Source organism: Phoxinus phoxinus, assembly GCF_949152265.1.
Source record: "Phoxinus phoxinus genome assembly, chromosome: 10".
Lineage (NCBI taxonomy): Eukaryota > Metazoa > Chordata > Actinopteri > Cypriniformes > Leuciscidae > Phoxinus > Phoxinus phoxinus.
In genome coordinates this window covers 982,501-995,408 of record NC_136885.1, presented here as the reverse complement: position 1 = coordinate 995,408, position 12,908 = coordinate 982,501, and the positions used below count along the sequence as shown (strand labels likewise).

Below are 12,908 nucleotides of genomic sequence, written 5' to 3'. Positions count from 1 at the left end.
GAAGAGTTTATCGTCTGAATCGGGACTGCTCTCCCAGCATGGGAGAACCCCTGGCTCTGTGGAGAACCCCAAGGCTCTGTACCTGGCATCATGAGTGTGTGTGTGTGTGTGTGTGTGTGTGTGTCTGACCTGGCATCATGAGTGAGTGAGTGAGTGAGTGTGTGTGTGTGTGTGTGTGTGTGTGTGTGTGTGTGTGTGTGTGTGTGTGTGTGTGTGAGTGTGAGTGTGAGTGTGTGTGTGTGTGTGTGTGTGTGTGTGTGTGTGTACGCGTGTGTGTCTGACCTGGCATCATGAGTGCTGCAGGAGCGTTGGCCTCTGAGGAGAGAGAGAGAGTGTGTGTGTGTGTGTGTGTGTGTGTGTGTGTGTGTGCCTGACCTGACATCATGAGTGCAGCAGGAGTGTTGGCCTCTGAGGAGAGAGAGAGAGTGTGTGTGTGTGTGTGTGTGTGTGTGTGTGTGTGTGTGTCTGACCTGGCATCATGAGTGCTGCAGGAGCGTTGGCCTCTGAGGAGAGAGAGAGAGTGTGTGTGTGTGTGTGTGTGTGTGTGTGTGTGTGTGCCTGACCTGACATCATGAGTGCAGCAGGAGTGTTGGCCTCTGAGGAGAGAGAGAGAGTGTGTGTGTGTGTGTGTGTGTGTGTGTGTGTGTGTCTGACCTGGCATCATGAGTGCTGCAGGAGCGTTGGCCTCTGAGGAGAGAGAGAGCCGGCCCCCCTTGCCCAGCCGCTCGCACAGCAGTGTGATGTGCTTCTTCAGACGGGCCGTGTCCTTCGGGAGCGTGAGCGGGCCGGAGCTCAGGCTGATGGCCTGGTCTTTAGGACTGCGGGACAGACATGTCTTCAAGAGGTGAGAGACGGCTGCGTCCACACTCTCCTCCCAGCCCTGAGCAACACACACACACACACACACACACACACAGAGGAGCGTCAGCCTTACAAACAGCAGTTTAGAAAGATAATTCATCAGTTCAAATAAAATAATTCATCAGTTGAAACTGAATCAACAAGGTAATGCTGGAGAAAACAAAAAACTGAATTTCTTCCTGGAGAAACTGCTGGTCCTGCAGGAGAAAATGGGGTTAAAAATGAGGATTAAAGTGTGAAGTTTATGATTTTAACACTTTTATTTTTACCTCACTTACTAACTTCTAGATTACAAATGAACAAAAAAAAAGTAATTCATTTTGTCCCCTTTATATTTCCCTTAGCCTACTGTCTTATTTATTTGTTACACTTTGTCATCCTTTGTTTGCCTTCATCTGGTGTTTGTATTCCACGAGCCACACACACTCCAGCATTCCTCTTGCCACATCTAAAACTCCATCTACATACAAACAAGCCATAAACTTTTAAATGGAATTGTAAGAGAGTACATGCTTTTCTGCATGGGTTGTGAAGTAGGGTTTGCCACTGCCTCATGAATGGAAAGTTACTCCCTGTGAACAGAGATGTGTGTGTACATGTTTTTCTATACCGGTGGGGACTTAAACCTGAATACACACATACTCATGGGGACTCGTGTCCCTGTGGCCTAAATTGAGGTACACAAGATTATAAATCATACAGAATTAGTTTTTTTTTATGTGTGTGTGTGTGTGTGTGTGTGTCTTGTCACAGGGTGATGTGATGCGACTAGTGGCTACCCTTTATGGTGAACAGGGAAGCAGCCTATAAGTTTCCCTCTGCCAGTATAGCCTCTCCATTGCCAAGACTCCCACCAGGCCTCCTCGGGGCCACACACGGACACTGGGGGCTTTGCGGCTCTGGGCTAACTTTGGTAGGGGATCCAGCAGCCTCCTGCAACTATATTGTGGAACTGGTCGTCTTGGGTCACCCTTGCCACCGGGATATCCCACACTATGGTGAAGAATGAAGATAGTGTTACTGGGGTCTGCGCACCCCCTATGGCATTTTAAAAACTTTCCTTTTGCGCAGGTCTCCACCTCTGACCACAGTGTACAATACTCTGATCTCATTTTCGGTTGAAGTCTGGCGGCGATGGGGTATCTGGTGACGGGAGCAGGGAAGAATGGCCTGGAAGCTTCTAGCTAGAACCCTGCATGGCAGCGGCACGGGGTATATGGTCGCTAGCAGTTTGGATTGAGCTGCTGCTGCTGTCGGCAGCCCCCCGTGCGACTGAGCTGCCCTATTTAGGGGTCACACTGCTCACCCTATTTGGGAAGGGCCTAGAAAAGGTGGCCTAAAAATTGCACACTCTACAATCTCCTGGGTAGGTTACCGCGCCTACCGGGAATTCCATCCTGCGGCCGAAATAAGAAAATAATTCCTTTTAAATTGCCAACATGGAATGTCAGGACTCTCCGGGATAATGAGGGTAACAGACCTCATAGGAGGACTGCACTGATTTCTGAGGAACTGAAGCGCTATAATGTGGATATCGCTGCCCTTAGTGAGACAAGGCTGCTGGGTGAAGGCTCGCTGAAAGAAGAGAGAGGAGGATACACCTTCTTCTGGAGAGGCTATCCCCCTGGTAACAAGCATCAGCACGGTGTGGGAATGGCAATCAAGAACAGTCTCCTGAAACACCCATTGGAGTAAGTGAGAGGTTGATGACCCTCCGTATCCCCCTAGCAAAGGCTGGTGGAAAACCTAACCGAACATTTGTTGCCAGAGTCACAGTGTGGCTTCAGAAGGAATCTGAGCACTGTGGACATGATGTTCACAGTGAGACAGCTCCATGAAGAATGCCGTGAACAACATCAGGACCTCTTCATGGCATTTGTCGATCTCTCCAAAGCATTGCGAAACTGTGAATGGAGAGCTGCTCTGGGACATCTTAACAAAATTTGGCTGTCCAAAAAAGTTTTGTAACATCCGGTCACAGTTCCATGAAGGGATGGTAGCTCGTGTGACCACGGCGGTCAGGAGTCACAGCCTTTTAGAGTACGCACTGGGGTAAGTGTGCTGGCACCTGTACTTTTTTAATATCTACCTCCTATGTGTCACAAAGCTTCTGCGTGATAAGCTTGAAAGCAGTATTGGGATCACTGTTGACTTCATGTTGGACGGAAAGCTCTTTAATATTCGAAGGTTCCAGGCCGCCACTAAGATCTCTGCACTGCGGGACCTTGAGGTGCAGTGTGCTGACGACTGCGTGCTCGTGGCACATACCCCAGAAGACCTGCAGATTATCCTTACTGCTGCTGTGAAGACCTATAGCAGATTGGGCTTGTCAGTTAATACCACCAAAACTGAAGTGATATGCCAATGGAGGCTCAGCCCTCCGCCTACTATGCCTGTTTTTCCCATAGAACAGCAAACAATTACAATAGTGCCATCCTTTAAGTATCTAGGCAGCATTGTATCAGAGGACTGCAATCTCGAATACGAAATAAAAAATCGACAAGCTTCTGCAGCACTTTGGCAAACTTCGACACAAGGTCTTTCAAAATAAGCACCTTCAATTGTGCACTAAAGTGACCATCTATAAGGCTGTTTGCATCACCACTCTTCTTTACAGCTGTGAAGCCTGGGTCATATACTGCCATCACCGAAGGTTGCTGGAGCGTTTCCATATAAGGTGCTTGCAGCAAATCTTGGGGATCACATGCTATGACCATGTACCACATTCGGAAGTGCTTGCTAGAACAAACTGCAAGAGTATGGAGGCAACAGTCACTGAACATCTACTGCGCTGGCTTGGGCAAGTTATCAGGCTGCCTCAAGATCGTCTTCCACGACAAATCCTTCATGGCCAGCTCCACCAGGGACGCCGTTCTGCAGGCGGTCAGAAAAAGCGGTACAAAGACCAATTAAAAACATCACTAGGAAAGTGTCAAATCAATCCATCACGCCTGGAAGAATTCGCAGCAAACCGAACCATCTGGAAGCAGCTCTGCCACACAGGAATCGTGCAGCTGGAATCTGAGAGAAATAGAAGGAAACAGCAAAAAAGATTACGGAGACATACAACCATGCCTGCCCCTTCAAACTCCCCAACAAACTCCCCTACAAACCCAGACTTTACATGCCCAATATGTAATAAAATTTGTGGATCAAGGATTGGACTCTACAGTCATGAAAGAGTACACCGCAAATGAGGTGGAATGTCATCATCGGAAACGATGGACTACCAAGAGAGAGAGAGAGAGATAGTGTGTGTGTATGTGTGTGTGTGTGTGTGTGTGTGTGTGTGTGTGTGAGAGAGAGCGTCTGTAAGTCTGGCCTGCAGCTCCTCCACCCATGTGTCGTCAGGGGCAGATAAGGACTCAGAGACTCAGAGATGGTCAGTGTTGACAGAAAGGTGAGTGTGTCTCGACTGTCTCCGCACAGACTCTTAATGAGATCTAATGGCAGGTAATGAGCCTTGTTACGCTGATGACAGGGACCAGCCCTTGATGCTCTACAGGAGACAGGGGTATTCAGAAGACACTGATCAATCAGATTCCAGTCTCCAAGGGAGGAAATTAGCGGATTACACCAGCCGGAGTAATAAAAGATACATGACATGACTGTGTGTGTGTGTGTGTGTGTGTGTGTGTGTGTGTGTGTGTGTGTGTGTTTGGCACACTCTCTCTATAGAGGGTTCAGAGATCTCAATGTTGTTCACAGTCCTAGGCAACACATATTTCTATGTGTGACTGTTTGGCTGAGGATCCAACAGTCAAAAACTAGATTATGACAAGAGTGCAAACACAGCACTGTGATGTTGAGGTTTTGTGGTTGCTAAGGTGTTATGGGATGGGTTATGTGGTTGCTAAGGTGTTATGGGATGGGTTATGTGGTTGCTAAGGTGTTATGGGATGGGTTATGTGGTTGCTAAGGTGTTATTGAATGGGTTATGTGGTTGTTGGGTAACACTTTACAATAAAGTTCCATTAGTTAATGTTAGTTTTTTACGTTTTTCTGTACTTTTATAACCGCAACCGTGTAGTACCGCGCTACTGACAAGCCAACCGCAGAGGAATGCAAGTAACCGAAGAAACAGCGATATTCGCGTTTTCTGTTTTCATAAGGCCTATGCGTTTTGAACTTCATGCATGTGTAAAAAGTTTAAACAAATACAAAAAATAGCACATTTCTTCTGACAAAGCCTCATGATTGGAAGCATCATGTCTGTCTGCAGCACAAATAGTGATGCTTCACAATGAACATATATTACAATCGAGAGCAAACAAGGTGAAAATGCACAATAAATATCTGTCCATGCATAAATTATCTCCACAATTATGTTTTCCTAATGACATTGAGTTCTTTGGTCTCAAGACGGCCTCCTTTTAATCAACAGCTGCGTCCCAATTTGCATACTTGTGCACTATTTCATGCCATTTTCTATAGTAAATTAGTGTGAACTTAAATTAGTGTGAAAAGCACTTAATGTAGAATATTGGACACTTCATGCACTCAACTGTCGCATCTTTCCTTATGAAGAGGAAGACAGTCTATTATAAACCTTACAAAGTCCATACACTAGACAGCAGAGTACGTAGTGCATAGTGAGCGTAATGAGCTGCTTTTGAGACATTTGAAACAAAAGTTTTCCTAAAGCAATGAGTGACAAGACAAGCCTGCACATGTGAGAACTGACATCAGGAAGAACACAACGACAGTGCAGTCTGTTTCCACCGTATCAGAAGATCATCCTCACTGGAGCCACTGGAACTGATAAAGCACTGCAGGAATTACACTGGCTGAGACGACACTTTAGGTTTTACAGAAATAAGCTGTGAGGAAGGGGTCGGGGCTCCAGCAGGGAGACAGGACTGTGTGTGTGTGTGTGTGTGTGTGTGTGTGTGTGTGTGTGTCAGGGTTCCAGCAGGGAGACAGGAGTGTGTGTGTGGCTTTCCCTCGGTTTCTCTATTCTCTCTGTTGTCTGTTTCTTTATTTTAGCTCTCTATCTCTTAAACTCAGGCAGATTTATAAAGAGGTTGAGGCTCATCACACTGGGATAAAATCAACGGTGGGTTTTTACTGCATTGGTATCAGACTTCAGGGATTTGATTAAGTAAATGAAAAGACTCATATTTAAAGCAATGGCCCATTTAAAAAATGTTTTACCCTCATGGTGTTTCATTGAGCGGAAGCATTTATAGTTTGAATACGAGTTCAGTTTGACAGCTATGGTGGATGGGAAGATTTTCAGCAATCAACCGTAATTTCAGATACAGAGCTAATGTAAGAATAAAGAGTATAACAAGAGTGTGTTAGAGGTCTGCTAACCGGCTGGGTCCCGAAAAACTCGGGTTTATGTTTAATGAATAGCATCTGATTCGATAACTAGAAAAAACAAATATATATATATATATATATATATATATATATATATATATACATATACTGTATATTGTGACAAGATATCACTGGCTCCCCACTCGTCACCCCTGGCAACACTAATCATGGGAACACCTGGCGATCCCAGAGAGTGATTGACTTCCCCAAGTGAGTGCGGATCACACAGCTAATTGGCTAATCTCCCCTGTCTTTGCTGGGCAAGGACGAACTGCACTTCTCACCACAGAACACTTTAACTGCACTAAACACAGAGACTGAGTTTGACTGCACCTAAATTCTCACTGTTTGAACAAATAAAGACGTCCTCCGGGGGAACGCTGCACTGCATGTCTGTTCTCCTCTTTCCCTGTAGTGGAGTGCTGAATGGTGGAGAATGCGGGCAGGAGACCCCAGACACGAGGACTCTGGCGAGGCAGCCTCTTCCCCTAGTGTGGAGGATGTAATCCGTCATCTCGCCGAAGTGTAGATACGCCAACAACAGTTATCAGAGTGGCTTGTAGTGGGACAAAATCAGGTGGTCGAGGAACTGGTGCGTCTTCGTTCAGAATACACCAGGACCCACTTGGCAGATGCCAGACCTGCGGCGCAACCCATGGCACTTCCAAGGATGACTGAGCAGGATGACCCGGGAGCTTTTTTGCACACATTTGAGGTGGTCGAAGGGGAGAGGGGGCTGGGATAAGTCTAAATGGATCCAGAAGTTAACACCCCTTCTTACCGGGGAACCCCAACCAGTTTATTTCTCCCTCCTACCAACCTACCTGGATGACTATGATTTTTTTGAAGAAAGAGATCCTGACTAGAGGTAGGACTCTCCCCTGTCTGTGCTGCTCAGAAGGTCAATGATTGGGTGTATAATGCGCAGGAACCCATCCGCATGCAAGCGGCCCAACTTACCTGACCCCGGAAACCGAGAGCTCATTGAGAACACATTGCAGCGGATAAGAGATCACTTCCACTGGCCAGGGATGAATTCTGAAGTGCGGTGGTACTGCCAGGTCTGTGCAGTATGCCAACAAATGCGAAATGAATACATTCTGGTCCTGGTGGATTATGCCACCCGCTATCCTGAGTCCTTCCCTCTTCGACGAGCCATCGGTAACGTTCATCAGCCGAAAACTTACCTCTGCCGAAACAAGGTATGCAGCCGTCGAGAAAAGAGGCCCTGGACATAAAATGGACTGTCGAGGAGCTCATCTTCTAGGTCGTTCCTTCACCCTGGTGACAGACCATGCCCTTTGCAGTGGATAAGTGGGTAAGGGCAAAGGACGGGTAAGGGGTAAAGGACAGCAAAGGGCAAAGGACAGCAATGCTAGAGTCACCAGATGGTTCCTGGCTTTTCAAGACTTCTACTTCATGGTCAAACACCAAGCCGGTTCCATCAACGGCAATGCTGATGGACTCTCCAGAATGTTCTCTGGCTGGTCAGGTCTGGTTTTCAAAACCAAGGTTTTCAAACTTTGTTTTGAAATTAAATGTTTGAGTTCCAGATGAATTGGTGACTGTTAGGCTACACCTGTTCAACCACAGCAAAGTTTCGTAATTGGTAAGTCTTTTTTTTTTCTTGTGTGCTGACTGCTGAGGGACCGCGGTGCCTTGTTGAAACTGTGTTTGTACATGTATTTTCTTTAATTATTGTTGCAAGTAATCATAAAATACAGCATAAAAAAGGGAATTACTGTGAGAAACGAACCTAAGGTTCGGGCTTAAAATATAACCGTAATGGTCGGGTCGGGTTAAATTATTTCAGGTACGGGCTGGTTTTGGGCTTCAGTTTAAATCCTGTGCAGACCTCTAGTGTGTGTGTGTGTACTCTCACCAGTTGTGGTGTGTTGGTCACCAGTAGCAGTAGTGTGTGTGTTCTCTCACCAGTTGTGGAGTGTCGGTCAGCAGGGGCAGTAGTGTGTGTGTTCTCTCACCAGTTGTGGAGTGTCGGTCACCAGTAGCAGTAGTGTGTGTGTACTCTCACCAGTTGTGGTGTGTTGGTCAGCAGTAGCAGTAGTGTGTGTGTGTGTGTGTTCTCTCACCAGTTGTGGAGTGTCGGTCAGCAGGGGCAGTAGTGTGGCCTCCAGGATGTCGCTTTGCTCTGAGTTCAGTCTCTGCCACAGAGACAGCAGCAGGATGAGCAGGTGAGTCGCACTCCTCAAACGCACAAACGCCTGGTTTAAACGCTCCCGGGTGTCTTCTGCTGCGTCTGCTAGTGCTAGAACCTGAAACACACACAGAATTCCCATCAATCTCTTCCATTAGATTATCATTATTTTAATAGTACTTAGCACTATTTAGTAGTAATGAGAATTAAAATGCTCCTGAAAATCATGTAGAAACTAAGGCTTTACTGTCTTTATGCACAAAAAAAATCTGAGTAAACATTTGAGTAAGATCTGACCCGGATATAGTCTTGACAGGATATGTAAAATTAAAAATAAGATGTTTCATGTCATGAGCAAATTGAAAAATGAATCTGGTCTTGAACGGTGTGAGGTAAAGTGAGCCATTCGTGCGCCGCTTTACCTCAGCGGCAGTTTGAGTAGTTTTTTAATACAGTTCAATGAAAAGTGGCATATGATAGGCTGCGGAAAGAGCTAAACGAGTGAATATAAACAGAATGAGAGAAAAAGGAAAAAATTCAACGTCTCGGGTTACAATTGTAACCCTTGTTTCCTGAGAAGGGAACGAGACACTGCGTTGTAACGACACTTTTGTTAATGAATACCCACTATGCCACAACGAACCCCGCCTGTCCAAGTGTGAGGCTGAAAACAGGCACACTTAGGACGAAACCTGGACGAAACCTTAGAACCTGGCGTTGAAGTAAGACTATACAATCTCATAAAAGTATGAGGGATGGCCCATCCAGCCGCATCGCATACTTCTTGGATAGGGGCCCCTGAGAGGAGGGCTCTTGAGGACGCCATGCCTTTGGTTGAGTGAGCCCTGACAGCCAAAGGTGAAGGCAAGCTGCGCACCTGATAGGCCACAGAGATAGCCTGAACGATCCAGTTGCTGATGGTCTGTTTAGAAGCAGGGAGCCTCAGGGGCCAGACCCACAGTTTCCACAGCTCTGACCGAGGGTGGAACATTGAGCCTTCTGTCTGTGAAAGCAGGTCCCTCCTGATGGGGATCTCCCATGGAGGGCCATCCAGGAGCGATATTATGTCTAAGAACCATACTCTGGGCTACCAGGAGTAGACTGACCTCGTCTTGACGGACCCTCTCTAGAACTCCCGGGAGCAGAGCGATCGGGGGAAATGCGTACAGACGTAGCCTTGGCCATGCCTGCACCATGGCATCCAACCCCAGCGGGGCAGGATGCGTGAGAGAAAACCACAGTGGACAGTGTGTCGTCTCTCGAGACGCGAACAGATCCACTTCCACTGGGCCGAACCTCTCGCATATCGACTCCACCACATCGGGGTAAAGTCTCCATTCCCTGGGATGTATGTTGCTCTGAGAGACAACAGTCTCCCCTGGGACAACAGGAGAATCTGATGAGCCAGTCTGCGTAGAGGGCGTGATCTCAGACCCCCCGATGATTTATATAGGACACCACCGACATATTGTCTGCCCTCACAAGAACGTGTTGACCCTTGAGGTCTGGCAGGAAACTCCTCAGAGCTCGGAAGACGGCCAGCATTTCCAGGCAATGTATGTGCCAGGAGGAATGATGGTCCTGCCACAGACCTCTCGTAAAGCAGCCCCAGCTTCCATGACGCGCCCCAGCCTGTGAGGGAGGCGTCTGTCGAAACCGCTTTCCGCTGTAATGACGCTCACAGCACGGGACCTTTGGACAGGAACCAAGGTTTCTTTCACATGGACGGGCCAACGAAGGCATCTGCGCATAACCCTGATCATGTGGAACGGGTTCCCCTCTGGGAAAACCCCTTGGTTTTCAACCACCACTGTAGGGCTCTCATGTGCAGCAGGCCGGATGGAATCACGTTGGAGGCAGCTCCCATGAGCCCTAACACTCTCTGAAGATGTTTCACAGTGATGGCTTGGCCTAGCTTTATCCTGGTCACCGTGGTCAGGATGGACTCGATACGTGCAGGAGACATTCGTGCCTGCATCGTGATCAATTCCCACACCACCCCCAGAAACTTAGTTCTCTGGGAGGGTAACAACACGCTCTCCTTTGTGTTGAGTTTCAACCCCCAGCTCTGGATGTGGCCAAGGACGACATCTCAATGCCGAACTGCCAACTCCTGCGACTGGGCCAGAAAACGGCAGTCGTCTATATAGTTAAGTCAAGTCAAGTCACCTTCATTTACATAGCGCTTTTAACAAAAACGATTGCTTCACAGCAGCTTTACAGTGATAATAGGAAATTAAAGAAACAGAGATTGTTTGGCTTTACAGCAGCTCTAGAATAAAGTTATTGTTCAGCTAAAGTTAGTTTTGATTGATTCACTTCCATTGCAAAGATCGTTAGTTATTAACTTAGGCCGCTAACACGACACTGTTCTAACGGAAAACTCTTAACACGCTCTGGCCCGCTCATTTGCACAAAACAGTGCCTGGTGGCTCGAGAAAGCAAACCTTGAAAAAGGTTCCAAGGTGCAAGCCGTGAAAATGTTTGAATAAAAGGTTATCTCTAGGCAAACTTCAAAAACGCAAACCTGCGAAATGCTGAGGGCGTGCACATGGGTATTACGTGTTTGGTCTATAGCTATGCGTGTTTGAATATATACAGTATGTGCGCAGGCGTGTAGTCTGTCTTTACAAATTGACCACAACAAATTATTTTTCTGACCTTAAAAATGTATAATACAGAATAATTTATCACTTCCGCACAGCCATGTGAACTGGAATTATTTTGACAAATGGAAGGCAGGGAGGAGGCCTTCACAGGGGAGAGACTAGTGACTCTTCAGGACTGCGTTATGGTTGTGTCCTTCATCAGATCTGGATACGGCCAGGATCCGGCGGACTGCGGTAAACCTCGGGGTGAACAGAGACTAATATTAGCGTAGACGCCATCCTTCATATGATGTAACGAGTACATCAGGATTTATGGGAAGTGTTCCCGGATGATCTAAACTATGCAGCCTAACATTGAGTTATAGAAGTCTATAATGTGTTACGTGTATGCTAGGCCAAAGAGATGTGTTTTTAGTCTAGATTTGAACTGACAGAGTGTGTCTTTCTCCTCGATGCCCGACAGAACCACAAGTGCCTATCCGTGACCAGCATAACCGCCATAGAACGGCCAATGGCGCGGGCCGTTTCTTTGGTGACACGGAGAAACAAGTCTGCAGTCACACAAAGCTCAGCAATATCCTCAGGTGTTGGTCCCTCGCCCTCATAAATATCCTTGAGATGGTCGGTCTGGTAAGCCTGCAACACTGCCATTATATGCATGCAAGCACCAGCCCGAACCGCAGCCATATAAGTCCTGCCCACCAAAGTAGATGCATCACGGCAGGGTTCGGTGGGCAGCACCGGGGTTTTCAGGGATGAAGCAGCGTTGGGGGAAAGATAACTCGCCAAGGCTCTTTCACCCGCGACATCATCCCATAGCCTTTCTCTCTCGACCCCACGATGCTACTGTAATCTAATACTGGGGGGTTGGGCAGACGAGAGGTGTGTGGTTTGTTGCCAAAAGAATGGCAAACCCTGGTGACGAGGTTGCTCTCAGTGCTCGTCCAACTTGCTTTTCGCCTGCGCTTCCTGTCTTCCTGATGCTCAGTCTGTCCACGGCACGAGAAACAACCTCTACCAGCTCCTCGTATGCGGGGACATGAAGTGGCAAATCTTTCAAATCCCCGCCTTTAAATCCTCAGAAGCAGACAGTTCAAGCATCGGGTGTCTCCGCAGTCTCAGGGTCCCCTGCCAGATCCACCTACGAACCCCATGATGTGACCCGAACCACGGGGAACCCCAGCCTGGCCATTGTCACTCCCCTCGAGAGCTGCCTGAGCGTGCTGCGCTCCCAAGCAGTGTACACACATTCGTGATCAGCCCAACACACAGACCTCACCTGTACAGTCAGTCATATTGTGCCTGAACACTAAACACAACGAGGCAGTGTTTGAGAGGGGCATCTGCTATTACAGATCAGGCTGTAGTGATAAAATGCTCTGAACAGCCAATCCAAACACAGCTTCAGTGAAGGAGCGTCTGTGAGCCAGAGAACAAGAGCTGATTGATGCCAGCTGAGAGAAAACAAACACACATTTCAGAATCTCAGAGAGAAACGACTGCATGAGGAATCGCTGAAACACCCCGGAGAACAGAGAGGCAGTCCTTGGGCTTGTTCAGTAAAGAACAGAATATAAAAATATAAAAAGATGAGAAAATATGGATAAAATATCAAGAAATGCCTAACTCACCATGAAACCAAAATGGCCGATTCTTATTTTAAGGAATATTGCAGTGTTTATTGTAAATTATCACAACATTTTTGTGTTAATATTGGTAATCTTGAATGAGAATAAGTTCCTGTTGCAGCATCTCTTCTCTTCTCTGATGACGAGGGCGGGGCAAACTGTCACTCACATGTGATCAGCCAATAGCAAACCACAACCATCCAACCAAGCCCCGCCCACATGTGCTCTCGTTCCAGCGGTTCACTCGATATACGACACAATAGAGGAAGAGACGAGCACAATTTACATTTCATGCCAACTTTAAATACTGTAATTAAGTACTTTATTTAA

The 12,908-nt window shown here is 47.2% G+C and overlaps 1 protein-coding gene across 11 annotated transcripts in view; it reads right to left on the bottom strand.

Annotated features, from left to right (window-relative positions):
- Positions 1–12,908, bottom strand: part of bbs9 (Bardet-Biedl syndrome 9) — a 165,918-nt gene that overhangs the window by 73,900 nt on the left and 79,110 nt on the right. For all 11 annotated transcript variants that reach the window (XR_013799432.1, XM_079627081.1, XM_079627083.1 and 8 more), the window contains 2 exons: positions 8,277–8,459; positions 655–880 (listed from right to left, as the gene is read on the bottom strand). Coding sequence is in view for 10 of the 11 variants with exons in the window: in XM_079627081.1 (XP_079483207.1) it covers positions 655–880; positions 8,277–8,459 (409 nt within the window). In the remaining variant the exon portion in view is untranslated. The remainder of the gene's footprint in view (positions 1–654; positions 881–8,276; positions 8,460–12,908) is intronic.